We start from the raw sequence: 21,513 nt of genomic DNA on the forward strand, positions 1-21,513 counted from the left end.
TGCCATGTTCTCAGTAATGGTTGCTGACTCTGAAACTGTTCCTGACTCGGGGTCACACCGCAAGCGAATATGGTCTTGGTGTCTGCGAACAACTCTTCCGTTTTACAGTCTCACCACCCAAGATACTGGACCACTTTGGTTTAAAATTATTCCCGGTAACCACCTTTGGTTACTCCCAAAGTTTCTGATGTAAACCTGATCACCCGGTTTGAACTGCCTCTCTTTGGCGTGGCAGTCGTGTCCCTCCTTCTGCTTCTCTTGTCTCCTGCTCACTTTTGCTCTGAGATCTGGATGAAGCAGATCCAGATGAGACTTCAACCTTCGACCAAAAAATTCCACAGGAGAGTCCGGTTGTGGATTGTGGTGTGATGCGAAACTGGAACAAAAATCTTGAGAGCTTGTTCCTAAAGTATCGCCTGCCATTCTTTTCAATCCCTCCTTCAGACTTTGAACAGCTCTTTCTGCGAGACCATTTGTACAGTAAGAAGTTTAACAACACCAGGTTAAAGTCCAACAGGTTCATTTGTTAGCAAATGCCACGAGCTAACAAATGCATTTGCTAACAAATAAACCTATTGGACTTTAACCTGTTGTTGTTAAACTTCTGACTGTGTTTACCCCAGTCCAACGCCAGCATCTCCACATCATGAAGACCATTTGTAGCCAGATGAAACGGTGCAGTACGCACACGGCGTAGACCATTCCTTTACAGGAATTCCTGAAACACCTCACTTGTAAACAGAGTGTTGTTATCTGAAACAAGCCAATCTGGTATCCCAGGGCAAGTGAAAATTTGACAGAGCTTCTCTGTTGTCACAGGAGCTGGAATATTACTCATGATCTGTGCTTCCAACCATTTTGAATGCACATTTACAATGACCAAACACATGTGATTCATGAAAGGCCCCCCAAAGGCCACATTTAGTCTGGACCACGGCCTATCAGGCCACTCCCAAGGATGAAGTGGGAATGTACCCAGTGTGTTGTGCCTGATTCAATCGACAAACAGTTTATTGAGTTATGCCAGCGGGGAGAAGCCACAGGGGCTGACCATGTGTAACTCCACCCAACAAAGAATATCATCAATTCTTATCCAGTTACTCAGCCCATCCCGGCTGGACACAATCCAATCAGAATGGTGATAGATTACATACATTATAGGTTCAATAAAATTAGTATCTGGGCATTATGGGGCTTTGTGATCATCTCATGGACAGGTGCCCTCATCATGATGCTTTCCAGACCCCCCCTTCGGGGGGGGTCTTTCTTGGGTTTTCTTTGTACATAGACTCCCTTAGTTAGAAATGGGGTGGATTAAAAGTTCTCATGGACGTCAGCACTCTTCCTTTGTTTTAATCGAATGACCACATGGTCTGGGAACATTTCTATTTAATGCTCTCTCTTTTTAAACTCTTTTCTTCAGGATCCAATTCCAGAATTTTCCTTTTCTTTGTGTTACTTGCGTCAGGAATAAATCTTTGGACCTGACAGGAAGTTTAACCCAAGATCAATCCAACACAGGATTGGTCAGAATCATTTCACATGTGTCAAATTTTAAATAACCATTACAAATTAAAACTCTCATTCTCACATGGGTGAATTGTATCCGGATTAAAATTCCCACATGTTTAGTAAAATATCCTGGAATCCTGTCTCTGGCCAGTAAATATGGCTCCAGGTTCATAACTTCTGAACAAAAAAAGTTTTATTGATCACACTTCCTTTTTTAAAAATCTGTTTGATTTAAATCACAGACAGAAAACCTCAAAGCTTGAAGCGTTCAACCCACAAATATCATCCATACACAAACAGAGAAACTTAACATGTGCTTTACAACAACAATAACCAAAATTAATTACTTAAGCGTTCTTGTGATTCTGTTTTTAAACTTCCAAAAATGCCTTTAATTAAAGACTCAAGGTAAGGTTAATTCCCCAGAAAGATAAACCTTAACAAATGTAGCCCAAAACAATAATAAAACACATCTACAAACATCCACATAAAACAAACAAAACACACAGATTCTCACAGCTCGTAAATTTCAAACAATGAATCCCCGGAATTTCTCTCGCAGCTATAGCTTCTTAAAGCGACAGAGCACTACAAGCTCACAACTCCTTGATTAAAATAAGATCCAAGATCCTTCATTATAACTTAACCATTTTTAAGCCAACTTACAAGGACTGATTTTAGAGGCAACATCTTTGTTGATTTAAAATCCCAAACACGTTACACCCAAACACCGGCAAAATCTTTGTTCTTTATCTGGGGATAAAATTCTCAGTTATTCCAAATTCCTCCAGGCTATGCTTAATATTTCCCCATTTAACTTATTCCCAGAAATCCTCAATTATAAACTAAAATAGACATGAGTTTCCGGGCAGTCACAGGAATATGGTCAAGATAGTCCAGTCCTACAATGCTTCACATTCAATCTGCAGTCATAGAAACCCTACAGTACAGAAAGAGGCCATTCGGCCCTTCGAGTCTGCACCGACCACAATCTCACCCAGGCCCTACCCCCATATCCCTCCATATTTTACCCGCTAATCCCTCTAATCTATGCATCCCAGGACACTAAGGGGCAATTTTAGCATAGCCAATCAACCTAACCCACACATCTTTGGACTGTGGGAGGAAACCGGAGCACCCGGAGGAAACCCACGCAGACACGGGGAGAATGTGCCAACTCCACACAGACAGTGACCCAAGCCAGGAATCGAACCCAGGTCCCTGGAGCTGTGAAGCAGCAGTGCTAACCACTGTGCTACCGTGCCGCCCCTTCAATTATAACAGAATATGTGGCTGTATGTAGCTGCCTTGGCCATGGTCAACCCCAACCCTTCTTGAACTGCTGCAATGCCTGAGGTATACGTCCACCCACAGTGCTGTTAGGAAGGGACTTCCAGCTGCATATTCCAGACTTTCAAGAGACTGTACGTGGATATCAGATTGATATATTCCATTCAACCACTCCCAAGGTGAGTTATTCCAATTCCTTTATTGTCCAGGACAATATATTCACAATATCGTTAAAACAGAAATTAATCATTCCCATTTGATTTCAGACAGTAACATATTCTGTTAGTTTGTTCTTTATTGTCGATGTCAGGCTGGGGTTGTTCCCCTTGGAGCAAAGGAGGTTGAGGGGAGATTTGATAGAGGTGGACAAGATTCTGACAGATTTAGATAAGGTGGACAAAGAAAAGCTGTTCCCATTAGCTGAAGGGACAAGGGCAAGGGGAGACACAGATTTCTTATTTTGGGTCAGAGGTGCAAGGGGGGCAGTGGGGGGTTGAGATGTTAGGAAGAATATTCTGATGCAGCGAATGGTAATGACCTAGAACTCGCTGCCTACGAGGGAGGAGGAAGTGGAGACAATAAACAATTAAAAAGGAAATTGGATGGGCATTTGGGATGTTCCAAACAGAACGAAGAACAAAGAAAATTACAGCACAGAAACAAGCCCTTTGGCCCTCCAAGCCTGTCGCAACCTTGTCTGAACTAAAACCCCCTACCTTTCCGGGGACCATATCCCTCTATTCCTATGCTATTCATATATTTGTCAAGACACATCTGAAAAGTCACTATCGTATCTGCTTCCACTACCTTCCCCAGCAACGGGTTCCTGGCACCCACCACCCTCTGTGTAAAAAGACCTGCCTCGTACATCTCCTTTAAACCTTGCCCCTCGCACCTTAAACTTATGTCCCGAGTAATTGACTCTTCCACCCTGGGAAAAAGCTTCTGATTATCCACTCTGTCCATGCCCCTCATAATCTTGTAGACTTCTATCAGGTCGCCCCCCTCAACCTCCGTCGTTCCAGTGAGAACAAACCAAGTTTCTCCAACCTCTCCTCATAGCTAATGCCCTCCACACCAGGCAACATCCTGATAAATATTTTCCGTACCCTCTCCAAAGCCTCCACATTCTTCTGGTAGTGTGGTGATCAGAATTGATTCCAAGTGCGGTCCAACAAAGGTTCAATAAAGCTGCAACATGACTTGCCAATTTTTAAACTCAATGCCCCGGCCGATGAAGGCAAGCATGCCGTATGCCTTCTTGATTATCTTCTCCACCTGCATTACCACTTTCAATGACCTGTGTACCTGTACACCCAGATCCCTCTGCCTATGAATACTCTTCAGGGTTCTGCCATTTACTGTATATTTCCCATCTGTATTAGTCCTTCCAAAATGTATTACCTCACATTTGTCCAGATTAAACTTCATCTGCCATCTCTCCGCCCAAGTCTCCAACTGATCTATATCCTGCTGTATCCTCTGCCGGTCCCCATCGCTATCCGCAACTCCACCAACCTTTGTGTCGTCCACAAACTTACCAATCAAATCAGTTACATTTTCCTCCAAATCATTTATATCCATTACAAACAGCAAAAGTCCCAGCACTGATCCCTGAGGAACGTCACTTGTCACAGCCCTCCATTCAGAAATGTACCTTTGCACTGCCAACCTCTGTTTTCTTCTGACTAAATATCTCTAAACTTCCTAACACCCTGTCACTCTGTGATCCTTGTGACATTTGAAACCATGTATTCGCAAAAAGACTCAAAGAGCATCAGCCCACTGGAGGCTGAGACCGGCCAGTCCAGCACAAAGAAAGCCTCTGGCCCTTCCCATTGACCAACTGTGAGAATGAACAAAATGCAGTCCTGGATGCAACTGAGAGCAGAAACAATAACAGCAGAATCCAACCACTGTCATCACTCGTGAACTTGCTGGTGTATCCGCAGGTGGGTTAACCGAGTGAATCCCTTCCCACACTGAGAGCAGGTGAACGGCCTCTCCCCAGTGTGAACTCTCTGGTGTGTCCGCAGGTTGGATAACTGAGTGAATCCCTTTCCACACTGAGAGCAGATGAATGGTTTCTCCCCAGTGTGAGCTCGCTGGTGTCTCAGCAGCTGGGATGAAACGCTGAAACCCTTCCCACACTGAGAGCAGGTGAATGGCCTCTCCCCTGTGTGAACTCGCTGGTGTGTCTGCAGGTGGGTTGACCGACTGAATCCCTTCCCACACTGAGAGCAGGTGAATGGTTTCTCCCCAGTGTGAACTCGCTGGTGTGTCTGCAGGTTGGATAACTGAGTGAATCCCTTCCCACACTGAGAGCAGATGAACGGCTTCTCCCCTGTGTGAACTCGCTGGTGTCTCTGCAGGTCGGATGACACAGTGAATCCCTTCCCACACTGAGAGCACGTGAATGGTTTCTCCCCAGTGTGAACTCGCTGGTGTGTCCGCAGTTCGGATAATCGAGCGAATCCCTTCCTACACTGAGAACAGGTGAACGGCCTCTCTCCAGTGTGAACTCGCTGGTGTCTCTGCAAGTCTGATAACTGAATGAATCCCTTCCCACATTGAGAGCAGGTGAATGGTTTCTCCCCAGTGTGAACTCGCTGGTGTATCTGCAGGTCGGATAATCGAGTGAATCCCTTCCCACATTGAGAGCATGTGAACGGCCTCTCCCCTGTGTGAACCCGTTCGTGTGTCCGCAGGTTGGATGAACAAGTGAATCCCTTCCCACACTGAGAGCAGGTGAATGGCCTTTCCCCAGTGTGAACTCGCTGGTGTATCTGTAAGCTGGAGAACTGAATGAATCCCTTCTCACACTGAGAGCAGATGAACGGCCTCTCCCCAGTGTGACTGCGCCGATGAGCTTCCAGCTCTGATGGGGTTCTGTATCCCTTCCCACAGTCCACACATTTCCATGGTTTCTCCATGATGCAGGTGTCCTTACCTCTCTCTTGGGTGGACAATTAGTTGAATTTCGTCCACATGCAGAACAAGATTACAGTCTCTACCCGCTGTGAATGGTGTGATATTTATTCAGACTGTGTAACTGGTTAAAGCTCTTTAGTCAGTGCATTGGAACACTCTCACTCGAGTGTGGCAGTGTGTTGATGCTTTTTCACTCACACTGACATTTCAAATCTTTTCAAATCGACAGACTGGACAATCATTTCTCCTTCTGGATTCAAAGTCCGATGATATTGAGGTCCCAAGGAATAAGACTCTGTCAGATCGAGACGTGACGTTTGAGATTTCAGCCTGTGATTCCTCTTTCAATATCCTGTAAAATGAGTTTCCAAAAGTCATCAGTGTCAGTACAGGATAGAAATTCAGAACAGACAATTTCTACGGAACATTCATTCCTCTCTCATTCCCCAAAAGCTGTAAATCTCCATCCCACACACTCTCTCCCCATTCTCAGCAGATCTGGCAGCATCTGTATGGATAGAAAATAACTGATGTTTCAGAGCTTTGACAAAGGGTCATCTGGACAAGAAACATCAGCTCTTTTCTCTCCTTACAGAGGCTGCCAGACCTGCTGAGATTTTCCAGCATTTTCTCTCTTGGTTTCAGATTCCAGCATCCGCAGTAATTTGCTTTTATAAGGCTGCAGATACCTCCTCCCAAGTAACATGCGTGCGCCCAAGACATCACCACTTGTTTCCCTTATTTCTTTAGCACCCATGGTGCTCTCCGCAGTAAACACAGAGGAGAAGTATTCATTAAAAATCTCATCCATCTCCTGTGGCTCCACACACAGATGGCCATACTGATTTTTAAGGGGATCTATTCCCTCTCGAGCCACCCTTTTACTCTTAATATAGCTATAGTACCTCTTGGAATTTTCTTTAATCTTTAAACCCAATGTATGCTTCCTTCTTTTACCTGACCAGAGCCTCAATGTCCCTTGTCTGCCAGAGATCCCTAAATTTACCATTCTTTCCCTGCATCTTAACAGGAATATACTGCCCCTGGATTCTTGATATCACACTTTTAAAACCTCCCATTTGCCAGTCATTCCTTTCCCTTCAAACAAACTCACCTAATCAACATCTGCTAGATCCTGCCTAATGCCCACAAAAGTGGCCCTGCTCCCATCCTTTTCCAGAAATATTTTGAAACTATTGGTGCTCCCAATAGTGCTCCCTGACTGACACTTCAGTCACTTGCTCGACCTCATTTCTTAACTGTCTAATAGAAAGTGAGTCCAGGAATTGATAATGAAAAATAAGGAGCTGGGAGATGAATTGAACAAGTATTTTGCCTCGGTGTTCACAATAGAGGTACAGTTATAACTCAGAAACAGCTGGAAATCAGAAAACAGAAGTGTGGGATGAACTCTGAAAAAGCACAAGTACCAGGGAAGTGGTCCTCAGCAAACTGTTGGAGCTGTGGGCTGATGAGTCCTTGGGTCCTGCTGGGTTCTTTAGGGAAACAAATATGGAGTGCAGCCTAAGACACACAACATAGACATGTTCGACGGACTCTGCAAGGCCACAGAAAGGGCAGTCTTCGGAGCCCGTGAACCAGTGAATCCTACGGTTGTGCGGAACTGCTGCATGCACCACCCTCCACCCCAGGTCCCCGACATAATTGGGGGAGATCCCTGCGTAGAGGGACCTCCAGGGGGGACCTCCGCCACACGGTGGCAACAAGGCCCGTCAAGGTGTATCCGGGCGACAGGCGAGGAAGCGGTAGTGGAGGGTGTGCAGCAGCAGCCCGCACAGGAAACGCCTCCGCGCGGTAGAAAAAGGCACGGAGGACATTTCCGCGAGGCGGCTCAGGCTGTGGGGCACCTCACCCAGGGAGGGGGGTTGAGGATTTGGGCCAATGTGGAATTCCGCCCGAACAGGGAAACGCTCAGGCGGGATCCCACCGCACGCCTGCGCCGCCTCGAGTTTGTATTTTCGGGGCCGAGCACGACTGTACTAAGGTCTCGGATGGCTTTGGCCGCGTGCCGGATTGTCATCCCCGCGCGCTCAGCCAGCACGTGGGGACTCATCCAGCCTGCCCCTCCGCCATCGAGCACGTCCCCGATTAGGTCCCGGACCAGGTGGAGGTTATCGTGAATACAACGGCCCGGGACCGTGTAGGACTGGTCAGGGTGGATCATGTGGTCCAGCACGGATCCAAGGCATGAAGCAATAGCCTTGGCAAAGATTGTATAATCCGTGCTGAGGAAGGAGACCGAGCGCCAGTTTTTTAGGAGGCATAGATCTTGTTGGGCAGCAGGGCAATGACGGCCCTGTGCCACGAAAGGGCATCTCCCCGGGAGCAATGCTCTCCCCCAGGACCCCCGCGTAGTCGCTCCCCAGGACGTCCCAGAACGCCCTGAAGAACTCTACTGTCAGCCCGTCCAGCCCCGGGGCCTTGCCCCGACTGAGGCCATTGAGGGCGCCGGTCAGCTCGGCCATGGTGGTGGGGTCTTCAAGCTTGCCGACGCCCTCCGGGCTGACCTGCGGCAGGTCCTCCCACAGAAGTCTGTGGGAATCCTCGCTGGACAGATCCGGAGAGAAGAGGGAGGTGCAATCATCCCGGGCAATGGCCCGGATGCCCTCGGGATCCGAGACGGGGGAACCGTCGTCGGCCAGCAGCATAAGGAGCTGCTGACGGTTAGCCCGCCCTCTTTCCGGCGAGTAGAAGAAGGGGGAGCCGCGGTCCAGGTCCACCTGGAACTGGAGCCGTGACCTCACGTACGCGCCGCGAGACCTGGCAAGCTGCAGGTCCCGCAGCGCGTCCTTCTTCTCCCTGTACTCCGAACGCAGGGCCGGGTCCGCGTCAGGCCGACTGAGACGTGCCTCCAGGTCGAGCACCTCCTTCTCCAACTCCTCGAGCCTGGATTTCCGTCCCTTTGTCGACCCCCTTGCGTACTCCTGACAGAAGGTACGGACGTGAGTCTTGCCCACATCCCACCAGAGCCTCAAGGAGGGGAAGCCTCCCCGCTTCCTTCTCCAGCCGGCCCAGAATCGACGGAACGAGTCCAGGAAGCGCTCGTCCTCCAGCAGCATGTTGTTAAAGTGCCAGTACGCGGACCCCCGCCGGACGCGAGACGGCACAAAGTCCGCCCACATCAGGCTGCGGTCCGTGCATGACACCAGCCGCATGGAACCGAAGACACACCGGACACGTTCGCCCTCGAAATGTAAAGGCGGCCGAGCCTGGACGCTCCGACTCCAAGCCTCACATAAGTGAAAGCTCTGGAGCCAGGATGGAGATGTCGCCAAATGTCCACCAAGTCGTGGGACCCGAGCAGGTCCCGCAACTTCACCATCACCGGGGTGCGCAGCCAGGGGCCGGTGCGGTCGCGTGCCTCGAGGGTACAGTTGAAATCTCCCCCGAGGATAATGCATTTGCCCCCCGCGATGGTGTCGATGTGAGCGGACACTTTCTCATAGAAAGTCATTTGCTGCGGTCCGCCGGTTGGGGCGTAGACATTCAGCAAGTGAACGGCCACGCCCTCCTCACGGACCGTCAAGTGCAAATATTCTAACTCCTGCAAAAGGAGATTACAAGAGTCAGGTGTCAATGTGGCTTGAAATTAAGAAATACACATTTTTGGGGCTTTGAGATTGCTGTAAAAATCCTCTTTTTCTAACCATCAGTAAAAGGAGATTCCAAAATCACAGAATCTCTGCAGTGCAGAAGGAGGCCTTTTAGCCCTTTGAGTCTGCACCAGGTTTCTAACAGAGCACCTTTACTCAGGCCCTATCCCTGTAACCTGATGTACGTACATCACTAATCCTTTCCTTCCCCCTCATCTTGAGACACAAAGGGACAATTTAGCATGGTCGATCAACCCACTCTTTGGAGTGTGGGAGGAAACCAGAGCACCCAGAGGAAACCCACACAGACAGAGGGAGAATGTGCAAACTCCATACAGACAATCACCCGAGGGTGGAATTGAACCAGGTCTCTGGCGCTTTGAGACAGAAGTGCTAACCACTGTGTCACCCCCAACAGTCATTTGTCAGACCCGAATATAAATCCATAACATTCTCCCCTCCTGTTTTCTAGCATAAGATTACTTAAGATGGAATATACTTACATTGGAAGAAATTCAGACAAGGTTCACGAGCTGATTTCGGGCATGAAGGGGTCTGTTTTATGAGGAAAGGTTCGGCAGGGTACATCTGTGCTCATTGGATTTTAGATAAATGAGATGTGATTGTTGGAGTGAAATTAAGACTGCGACCTTTGAAAGTTAATGCGTACGTGACTACAGGCTGCACCAGCACTTATCCTGTGGTTAACAAAGATTCTGTTGCTGACTCAATAACAAACTAACCTTTGAGCGACATCCTGTTATTGTAGAAAAAATACGGAACAGACAAAAAAAACCAGACCGCGAGGTCCAGATGGTCAGCTTAGCTTCAGATAAAGCGGAACTGAAACTTGTTTTTGAAGGAATGTGATTGGAGGTCAATTGTTGCTAGGGGAGCCCAATTGGCTAAGTACATGTCACCACCCAAAGCTAATGACGAAGTAACCGCTAGTGTCTGTATGATTAAAGTGTATAAAAGACGGCGAGCCGCCGCTCCAAATTGAGAAGGTGAAAGGCAGCATCCATTAACCCGGCCTGTCAGTCAATGACTCAAACATTGTCTCTCCTGGTCACCCAAATCCTGAAGCTCCGCCCACTGGCCGCGCATGCGCTCTGCTCCCCGCTAAACAAAGATGGCGGCCGCGGCACTGGGCCTGATCCCGGATAAAATCCCCGCAGCTGCAAACCCGGGACCGGAAGGCTCTTATTCAGGCCTTGCGGCCAACAGCAGATGTTTATGAAGCCTCTGCTCCCTCCCCACCCCGACTCCCGGCTCCATTCCTCCCTCCGCCCCACCGACTCTCACCCCTTGAAATAAGCATCTCCACACTCGCAGGGCTCCGAGCAAAGTGACACTGCGCATGCCCCAGATACAACGCTGCGTCTGCGTACTGGGCTCCTGTGGAGTGAATAGGGCACTTTCACACCCGCAGCGAATGCTGGGTAATAAGCGCCATTGAAACTTCATATAGTTAGTTCAAAATAACATTGTCAGCATGAGGTAAGTTAATGAAATATTGAGAATTGGTGATCTGCTGTGCTCCATTTCTCAACGTTCTGCTGCAAGACCATGCAATAGTTTCAAAGCTTTTATACCGTTTCCCTCTCACTCCTCCCTTTATGGTGCTGATCCCGGCTGGGTTCAATCGCACAGTCACTGGTTCTTCTCTCTGTCCCTGATACTGAATATTCACTCTTTTAGAGAATGATACAGCATAAATAGAAACCATTTGGCCCATTATGACTCTGCTGGCTCTCTGGAAGATCCATCCAATTAATTCCACAGCCCAGCTGGTCGAGTCAGAACAATGCATATCTGTTGTAGTAATCTGAGACCTTAATGGAAAAGGGTTTCCACAGTTAAGCATATCAGGTGCCTGGTAGAATTTAGTTGAATGTTTCTTCAGATCTCATATACTATAGAATCATAGAAACCCTACAGTGCAGAAGGAGGCCATTCGGCCCATCGAGTCTGCACCGACCACAATCCCACCCAGGCCCTACCCCCACATATTTACCCGCTAATCCCTCAAACCTACGCATCTCAGGACTCTAAGGGGCAATTTTTAACCTGGCCAATCAGCCTAACGCGCACATCTTTGGATTGTGGGAGGAAACCGGAGCACCCGGAGGAAACCGACGCAGACACGAGGAGAATGTGCAAACTCCACACAGACAGTGACCCGAGCCGGGAATCGAACCCGGGACCCTGGAGCTGTGAAGCAGCAGTGCTAACCACTGTGCCACCGTACCGCCCTATGTCATACTGCAGTGACATTATCCTAAAGGGCCAAAGGGAGTATTCCAGTGTGTTAACCAGAATACTCCAGGGCACAACCTCAGGCTAAAGAGGGCACAACCTCAGGCAAAAGAGGACACAACCTCAGGCGAAAGGGATGATCCTTTCAAACAGACATTAGGAGGAATTTCTTCAGCCAGAGATTGGTGAATCTGTGGAACTCTTTGCCACAGAAGGCTGTTGAGGCCAGGTCATTGAGTGTCTTTAAGACAGAGATAGATAGGTTCTTGATTAATAAGGGGATCAGGGGTTATGTGGAAAAGGCAGGAGAATGGGGATGAGAAAAATATCAGCCATGATTAAATGGCGGAGCAGACTCGATGGGCCGAGTGGCCTAATTCTGCTCCTATGTCTCATGGTTAAGAGTAGATGAATGTTGGAATTACAAAGAAAAGGCATTCATATCCTGAATTTTCATAATTATCACTTGTCTGGGATGTTTCAGTCTGAAAGAATCCCATGTACTTGTCAGGTGAGAGGTCGTGTCCAATAGACCTGTGAAAGACAAATCACTGTCAGATTGCACTGGGGTTTATGCGATCAGGTCTTGGTTTTATGTACAAGGTCTGTATCAGACTGGAGCTGTGTCTTTGATTCTCCACAACAGTTGTAGTATCCTTACTAAATATCCACCACAACCACAACAGTCCGGAAGACTGAGGTTATTGTGATCACAGCCCTTCAAATTGGATGCACAAATTCTTTCCCACACGGAGCAGGTGAATGGCCTTTTCATTGTGTGTACATTGAAGAGGCAGTGGCATAGTGATATTGTCACTGGAGCAGTAACCCAGAGACCCAGGGCAATGCTCTGACTATGAAACCATTGCTGATTGCTCACTAACATCCTCTGGGTAAGGAAATCTGCTGTCCCTCTCCCCACCCTATACCCGTAATCCCATACATTTTACCATGGCCATTCCAGCTAGCCTGCACATCTTTGGAGTGTGGAAGAAACCGGAGCACACAGAGGAAATCCACACAGACACAGAAAGAATGTGCAAACTCCACACAGGTTGAAATTGAACTCAGGTGTCTGGATCTGTGAGGCAGCAGTGCGAACCGCCATGCCACCTTGCTGCCCAAATAGGAGACCAAAAGTATATATCCTTGGGAGACACCAAGTTCAAAGACTTTGGAGAGGAAAGGGAGGCTGGAGATGGGGCCATAATTTGCAAGCAAAGTGGGATCAAAGGGTTTTTTTTCAGAAAGGGTGATGTTTGTGTAGTTAAAAGTGAGAGGAACAAAACCAGAAGAGAGGGAGAGAATCATTAACAATATCAGCCAATATGGGGAAGTTGGATGGTCAGTAATTTAATGAAAATAGAGTCAGGGCCAAGACAGGAAAGAAACTGTTGAAAGATGTGGGTTCAAGGCTCAGACAGGGAGAGGCTTTAGGTACATTAGCTTGGCTCAGTGGGAGGGTGGAAGAGAGGGAAGCAGCAGGGGCAGCTGATTGGGTTGGCTCAATCCTAGTAACAAAAAAGCTCCATGACTTCATCACACTTTTTGTTGGGGGTCAGGATGGAGACAGGGGAGAGGGAAAGCCATTTGAAAGGAATGGACTTGAGTCAGAGATAATAAAAAGTTTCAACAGATTGTTTGTTTAACATAAAAGCAGATTGATTTGACTTTCATCCAGGACATTAGTATTTATTTGTGGGCTCAAATTTATTTACATCAGAGGCGAATGACCACAATCAACATGTTTGTGATTTGTGATAAACAGCAGAATCAACTCCAGCAGTCACTTGTCAACTCGCTGATGGCTCAACAGGTTGTATTTCTGAGTGAATCCCTTTCCACATTTGGAGCAGGTGAACGGCCTCTCCCCAGTGTGAATTCGCTGGTGGACAGTGAATTGGGATGGTCGCCTGAACCCAGTCCCGCAGTGAGTGCACTTGAACGGTCTCTCATCAGTGTGACCACGTTGATGAGACATCAGATCACTGCAGCTTTTATAGCATTTCCCACAGTCTGGACATTTAAAAGGTCTCTCCTCACTGTGAACACGTTGATGGGACACTAGATTGCTGGAACTTTTACAGCACTTCCCACAATCTGGACATTTGAACGGTCTCTCATCGGTGTGAACTTGCTGATGTGCTGTGAGGTGTGATGTCCGAGTGAATCCCTTCCCACAGTCGGTGCAGGTGAACGGCCTCTCCCCAGTGTGAATTCGCTGGTGTTCAGTGAGTTGAGATGACCACCTGAACCCAGTCCCACAATGAGAGCACCTGAACGGTCTCTCATCAGTGTGAACACGTTGATGGAACATCACTTCCTTTAAACTTTTATAGCACTTGCCACATTCTGGACATTTAAATGGTCTTTCCTCAGTGTGAACACGTTGATGGAACATCACTTCCTTTAAACTTTTATAGCACTTGCCACATTCTGGACATTTAAATGGTCTTTCCTCAGTGTGAACACGTTGATGGAACATCACTTCCTTTAAACTTTTATAGCACTTGCCACATTCTGGACATTTAAATGGTCTTTCCTCTGTGTGAACTCGCTGGTGTGTCTGCAGTGTAGATGACTGAGTGAATCCCTTCCCACACTCGGAGCAGGTGAATGGCCTCTCTCCCTTGTGAACCCGCTGGTGTCTCAGCAGGTTGAATGACTGAGTGAATCGCATCCCACATTCAGAGCAGGTGAATGGCTTCTCCCCAGTGTGAGTGCGCTGGTGTGTCAGCAGGTTAGATGATGGAGGGAATCCCTTTCCACACTCGGAGCAGATAAATGGCCTCTCTCCAGTGTGAACTCGCTGGTGTGTCAGCAGGTTAGATGATTGAGTGAATCCCTTTCCACACACGGAGCACATAAATGGCCTCTCTCCAGTGTGAACTTGCTGGTGTGTCAGCAGGGTGGATGACTGAGTGAATCCTCTCCCACACTCAGAGCAGGTGAACAGCCTCTCCCCAGTGTTACTGTATTGGTGAATTTCCAGCTCAGACAGGTCTCTGAATCCTTCCCCACATTTCCAAGGTTTCTCCTCAGTGTGACTGCACTTGTGTCTTGACAGGCCAGATGATTGTCTGAATCCTTGTCCACACACAGAACACGTGTACAGTTTTGCCCCATTGTGAATGGTGGTTTTCCCTTCCATGCTCAAGGTTCAGTGGTATTCAGGTAACGATAAGTTGGGCGACTCAGTCAGATCCTGATGTGATGTTTGGTTTGAGTTTCCTGACTGCAAATCATCCCCTTCTAAAACCCTGTGAAATTGATTTAAAGCAGCAAAGAGGGAGTGACAGAGATCCCACAAAAACACAAAGGCAGGTTGTGAAATTGAGCCGAATGAATCTGGTCATTTGTGGGGCCGGCACCAGGAAAAAGTTACCATGGAAACTGCTGGATTGTCATAAAAACCCAACTGATTCACTAATGCCTTTCAGGGAAGGGAATCTGCCATCCAGTCTGGGACTACACAAGGCTCTGGCCTCTATGGATGGAGAGAGAGGTGGGGGCAAAGGAGGGACTTTATGTATCTACAACTCAACCAGAGATTTGAACCTTAAAACCGTTAACCTGCCCACCGAGAAGGATCAGGGTAAGAGGTGTATGTGAACACCATCATCTCCAAATTCCCTCCAATTTTACACACCATCCTCCCTTGTCTGACACCCAGGACTGGATGAGCAGTAATTGCCTTTGTTAAATATTGGAAGATGAAGGCTGTCATCTTCAGCCCTGCAACAAATTCCACTTCCTAACCACTGATTCCATCTGTCCCCATTGCGACTGTCTGAGGCTGAACCGGAGTATTCACAACCTCAGTAACATGTTTCACTTCAAACTGAGCTTCCAAACATATCCTCATAGAATCTACAGCACGGAGACAGGCCCTTCGGCCCAAACTGGTCCATGCCCACCAGAAATGCCCATGTGAGCTAACTCCATTTGGCCCATATCCCTCTAAACCTTTCCTATCCATGTATCTGTCCAAATGCCTTTTAAATGTTGACAATGTCCCTGCCTCAACCACTTCCTCCGGCAGCTCATTCCACATACGTACCACCTCTGTGTAAAAAAGCTGCTCCTCAGGTTCCCATTCATTCTTTCTCCTCTTAACTTAAGCTTATGCCCTCTAATTCTTAATTCCCCAACCCTGGGAAAAAGACTGAGTGCATTCAACCTATCCATGTCTCTCATGATCTTACACACATCTATAAGATCACCCCTCAGTCTCCGACGCTCCAAAGAAAAAAGTCCTAACTCATCCAATCTCTCCCTATAACTTGAGTCCTGGCAACATCCTTGTAAATCTCTTCTGCACTCTCTCCAGTTTAGTAACATCTTTCCAAATCAAGGTGACCAAAACTGAACACAATATTCCAGGTGCAGCCTCACCAAAGTCCTGTACAACTGCAACATAACTTCCCAACTCCTATACTCAATGCCCTGACTGATAAAGGCCAGCATGTCAAAAGCCTTCTTCACTGCCCTATCTATGTGTGACTCCACCTTAAGAGAACCGTGCACCTGAACTCCAAGGTCCCTCTGTTCCACGATACTCCCTGAGGTCCGACCATTCACTGTGAAAGTTCTACCTTGGTTTGACTTTCCATGATGCAACACCTCACACTGATCTGTATTTAACTCTATTTGCCACATCACCACCTACACTACCTATTTCCACCACAGTGACATCGCCCCACTTTGTCCTGGCCTCAGATCACCTGCTGCTGAAACCAGGTGGAGGAAGGAATTGCTAAGCAGATTATGGATATGTGTGGGGGGCACAGGGTAGTTGTCATGGGGAACTTTAACTTTCCAAATATTGATTGGAACCTTTGTAGGTCGAATAGTTCGGATGGGGCAGTTTTTGTGCAGTGTGTGCAGGAGGGTTTCCTGACACAATATGTGGATAGGCCGACAAGAGGTGGGGTCACATTGGATTTGGTACTGGGAAATGAACTGGGCCAAGTGTTAGATTTGGTTGTGGGAGAGCACTTTGGAGATAGTGACCACAATTCGGTGTCTTTTGTTATTGCAATGGAGAAGGATAGGGCCGTACGGCAGGGCAAGGTTTATAATTGGGGGAAGAGGTAATTATGATGCGATTAGGCAAGAATTAGGGGGCATAAGATGGGAACAGAAACTGTCAGGGAAAGGCACTAATGAAAAGTGGAATTTTTTCAAGGAACAAATACTGTGTGTCCTTGATAGGTATGTCCCTGTCAGGCAGGGAGGAAATGGCCGAGTGAGGGAACCATGGTTCACAAAAGAGGTGGGAAGCTTATGAGGAAACAAGGTTCAGATGGCTCGATTGAGGGTTACAAGTTAGCAAGGAATGAGCTGAAAAAGGGGCTTAGGAGAGCTAGGAGGGGACATGAGAAGTCCTTGGCGGGTTGGATCAAGGAAAACCCCAAGGCTTTTTACTCTTATGTGAGGAATAAACGAATGACCAGGGTGAGGTTAGGGCCGGTCAAGGACAGTAGTGGGAACTTGTGTATGGAGTCAGTAGAGATAGGAGAGGTGATGAATGAATACTTTTCTTCAGTGTTCACCAAGGAGAGGGGTCATGTTTTTGAGGAAGAGAAGGTGTTACAGGCTAATAGGCTGGAGGAAGTAGATGTTCGGCGGGAGGATGTACTAGCAGTTTTGAATAAACTGAAGGTCGATAAGTCTCCTGGGCCTGATGAAATATATCCTAGGATTCTTTGGGAGGCAAGGGATGAGATTGCAGAGCCTTTGGCTTTGATCTTTGGGCCCTCACTGTCCACGGGGATGGTGCCAGAGGACTGGAGAGTGGCGAGTGTTGTTCCTCTGTTTAAGAAAGGGAATAGAAATGACTCTGGTAATTATAGGCCGGTTAGTCTTACTTCGGTGGTTGGTAAGTTGATGGAAAAGGTCCTTAGGGATGGGATTTATGACCATTTAGAAAGATGTGGATTAATCAGCGGATAGTCAGCACGGATTCGTGAAGGGCAAGTCGTGCCTCACAAATTTGATAGAATTTTTTGAGGAGGTAACTAAGTGTGTTGATGAAGGTAGGGCAGTTGATGTCATATACATGGATTTTAGTAAGGCGTTTGATAAGGTCCCCCATGGTCAGCTTATGATGAAAGTGAGGAGGTGTGGGATAGAGAGAAAGTTGGCCGATTGGATAGGTATCTGGCTATCTGATCGAAGACAGAGGGTGGTGGTGAATGGAAAATTTTAGGACTGGAGGCAGGTTGCTAGCGGAGTGCCACAGGAATCAGTGCTTGGTCCTCTGCTATTTGTGATTTTTATTAATGACCTAGAGGAGGGGGCTGAAGGGTGGATCAGTAAATTTGCTGATGACACCAAGATTGGTGGAGTAGTGGATGAGGTGGAGGGCTGTTGTAGACTGCAAAGAGACATAGATAGGATGCAAAGCTGGGCTGAAAAATGGCAGATGGAGTTTAACCCTGATAAATGTGAGGTGATTCATTTTGGTAGGACAGATTTAAATGTGGATTCCAGCGTCAAAGGTAGGGTTCTGAAGACTGTGGAGGAACAGAGAGATCTTGGGGTCCATATCCACAGATCTCTGAAGGTTGCCACTCAAATGGATAGAGCTGTGAAGAAGGCCTATAGTGTGTTAGCTTTTATTAACAGGGGGTTGGAGTTTAAGAGCCGTGGGGTTATGCTGCAACTGTACAGGACCTTGGTGAGACCACATTTGGAATATTGTGTGCAGTTCTGATCACCTCACTATAAGAAGGATGTGGAAGCGCTGGAAAGAGTGCAGAGGAGATTTACCAGGATGCTGCCTGGTTTGAAGGGTAAGTCTTCTGAGGAAAGGTCGAGGGAGCTTGGGCTGTTCTCTCTGGAGCGGAGGAGGTTGAGGGGAGACTAAATAGAGGTTTATAAAATGATGAAGGGGACAGAGAGAGTGAACGTTCAAAGACTATTTCCTCGGGTGGATGGAGGTATGACAAGGGGGCATAACTATAGGGTTCATGGTGGGAGATATAGGAAGGATATCAGAGGTAGGTTCTTTACGCAGAGAGTGGTTGGGGTGTGGAATGGACTGCCTGCAGTGATAGTGGAGTCAGACACTTTAGGAACATTTAAGTGGTTATTGGATAGGCACATGGAGCACACCAGGATGATAGGGAGTGGGATAGCTTGATCTTGGTTTCAGATAAAGCTCGGCACAACATCGTGGGCCGAAGGGCCTGTTCTATGTTCTATGTATGACTTACTCAGTTAATGGTAGGTGTTGGGGAGAGTTATAGCACAAAAAGATCTAAGGGTACATGTTCATAGCTCCTTGAAAGTGGAGTCACAGGTGGACAGAGTGGAGAATAAGGCATTCGGCATGCTTGGTTTCATTGGTCAGAACATTGAATACAGGAGTTCGGACATCTTGTTGAAGTTGTACAAGACATTGGTAACGCCACACTTGGAATACTATGTACAGTTCTGGTCACCCTATTATAGAAAGGATATTATGAAACTAGAAAGAGTGCAGTAGAGATTTACTCGGATGCTACCGGACTTGATGGTTTGAGTTATAAGGAGAGGGTGGATAGACTGGGACTTTTTTCTCTTGGTCTGAGGAGGCTGAGGGTGATGTTATGGAGGCCTATAAAATAATGAGGGGCATAGATCAGCTAGATAGTCAATATCTTTTCCCAAAGGTAGGGGAGTCTAAAACTGGAGGGCATAGGTTTAAGGTGAGAGGGGAGAGATAGAAAAATGTCCAAAGGGGCAATTGTTTCGCACAGAGGGTGGTGAGTGTCTGGAACAAGCTGCCAGAGGTAGTAGTAGAGGGGGTACAATTTTGTATTTTAAAAAGCATTTAGACATGGGTACAGAGGAATATGGGCGAAATGCGGACAATTGGGACGAGCTCAGGGGTTTTAAAAAAAGGGTGGCATGGACAAGTTGGGCCGAAGGGTATGTTTCCATGCTGTAAACCTCTATGCCTGTTTGCCCTGGATCAAACTGACACCCAGGAACTCCCAAATGCTGCAGCTTGAATGTGTACTGATAAACTATTTCTTTTATCCAGTGATAACTTATTTTGGTTTTTAAGTATTTTATTAACCTTAACACCTGTTGCTATACTATTTTGATCCTTAGGAACAGAATAAATCTTAGTCACTTAGCAGATACTCACCAAAAATCTGGCTTCTTCTCCTGTCGAAGAGTAAGATCACTTCCCAAAGGCTGAGAAAGTTAGAAAGCAAAAGGGCACCTCTTTCCCTTCCTTCCCTAACTCCCTTAATTACCCAACTCCCAGAATTATATTCTAAGCTGCACTCAAGTGATGCCGGTTCAGAGCTGTTTCTGAGCTGTAGATTCAATACAATACTCACTTGCAGACATGGACATGAAGGCCTGTATGGATCTCCAGGCCATCATGCACACCATCATGATAGGGAGGATGGAGATGGTGTTGCCAGCCATGTACATGATGAACAGATTCATGGGCAGCTGTTTCAATAGGCCCAAGGCGATGTCCCAGCAGGACTGAAAACAGAAAGTGAGCAGGGTATCAGTAAAGGGGGCCGGTTTGGGGAGGCCATATACTGATCTTATATCCAGGCCTGGAAGTAAGGATGACGATTAACCCTTTATCACACAGGCTGCTGTGGTTCACCAAGATACTTCACCACCATGGACAAACCAGGGGCGTTGTCAGCCACACACTAAAGACACATTCAAATCTAACTTACTTTCTCGACCAGGATCCGGTCTGTTTCTTGGACGCAGATGTCCGGTAGCTGTTTGTCCGAATATGCGACTGGGCACATGGAGTCTCTCTGGCCACACTGTTGATCACGGCTCCTATGAGAAACAGAAAACACAAGTTGGTCACCCTTTCAAGACCTTTTTTAAAGAAGGAGTCTCTCTGTTGAGGACCCCAACGTGGTGGCAATAGTGCCAGCACGAACTAAAGCTTGGGCAAACCTCAGACACACACTGCCGTTGTGTCCACTGAACTGCCACGGGAATGGAGGGCTGCAGAAGTGGATTTAGTGTGAATTGATAATCAGGGTGCCAATCCGCTTGCCCTCCATTTCGGGACAAAGTTACAAATCACCAGAAGTACCAAATTGTATCTTGAAAACAAACACTGCGGGACATTGAGAGAGATCCAGTTCAGGACCCAGGCCCTGGAAACGAGCAATCGTTCCTCCAACCACCACCGCAGTTGGCACCTGATCAGGTGGAGGGGCTGAAACCAAGATGGCATCTCAGGGTCATGACCTGGGGAAAAGATGTCAAGTGGGGTCTGAGTGATTTCTGGGGGATTTGAGGGGCTGCTTTGTGCTGAGGAGCTCGGTGAGGGGTAAAAGAGACGTGAAAAACCCGGGATTGGGAAGTTTTGGGTTGGTGCCACGTCCCCGGGTCAGTGTGTGGTGGCGTCCCCTCGGGAGAGGCGGGCTGACCCGGCTTGTCGCTTACTCGAGACCCCGGCTCCCCGCGCGGCCTCCGCACCTGCTGGTGCCGCTCAGGGTCCGCTTGTGCCAGCACGCGCGGTTGTCAAGCCCCGCCCCTGCAGCCATGACAACGCCGCCGACAGTTAATCGTCCCCCCCTTTCAAATCTGATTCCGATCAAGAGAAGCAGCGTATTTCCGTCAACAAAACACTCCCGCTCCAATGCGCATGTGCAAGCCCAACCGCCTTAGCGTTCTGCGGGCACCGCCCAAAGCCCCGCCCCCACATTGTCGTCATCTTTTTTAGGGGCACATCTGTTCCGACACTTCACCTTCTGTCCAAATGGAGAACATTTGCCCCGCGCAAAGATGGACATCACTTAATGTCAGAGATATTTGCAATATTGAGTCCAGATTACCCTTTATCAAAGCAAAAAGAAATAGCAAGTGGGAGATATTTATACTGCAGGGTGAGGAAATGAAAGATGAGCCATAGCCACAG

At 47.7% G+C, this 21,513-nt stretch overlaps 2 protein-coding genes across 2 annotated transcripts in view; one reads left to right on the forward strand and one right to left on the reverse strand.

Annotated features, from left to right (window-relative positions):
* Positions 1-21,513, forward strand: part of LOC144486581 (uncharacterized) — an 88,186-nt gene that overhangs the window by 6,675 nt on the left and 59,998 nt on the right. Inside the window, exon 4 of the mRNA XM_078204636.1 lies at positions 16,368-16,381. Coding sequence (XP_078060762.1) covers positions 16,368-16,381 — 14 coding nt within the window. The remainder of the gene's footprint in view (positions 1-16,367; positions 16,382-21,513) is intronic.
* LOC144486579 (uncharacterized) lies at positions 1,376-21,154 on the reverse strand. Its single transcript, XM_078204634.1, has 4 exons — positions 21,072-21,154; positions 20,306-20,417; positions 13,397-14,866; positions 1,376-5,754 (listed from the first exon to the last, which is right to left on the reverse strand). The coding sequence occupies exons 3-4, from the start codon at positions 14,755-14,757 to the stop codon at positions 4,725-4,727; spliced, it is 2,391 nt and encodes a 796-aa protein (XP_078060760.1). The 5' UTR covers positions 14,758-14,866; positions 20,306-20,417; positions 21,072-21,154; the 3' UTR covers positions 1,376-4,724.

This window comes from Mustelus asterias, unplaced genomic scaffold, assembly GCF_964213995.1.
Source record: "Mustelus asterias unplaced genomic scaffold, sMusAst1.hap1.1 HAP1_SCAFFOLD_402, whole genome shotgun sequence".
In the NCBI taxonomy this organism is placed as follows: Eukaryota; Metazoa; Chordata; class Chondrichthyes; order Carcharhiniformes; family Triakidae; genus Mustelus; species Mustelus asterias.

Coding starts and splice junctions, on each gene's coding strand:
- LOC144486579 (XM_078204634.1), bottom strand. CDS start 14,757: ATGGAAGGGAAAACCACCATTCACAATGGGGCAAAACTGTACACGTGT. Junction 5,755..13,396: donor AGCCATCAGCGAGTTGACAA/GTGACTGCTGGA, acceptor CACCCAAGAGAG/AGGTAAGGACACCTGCATCA.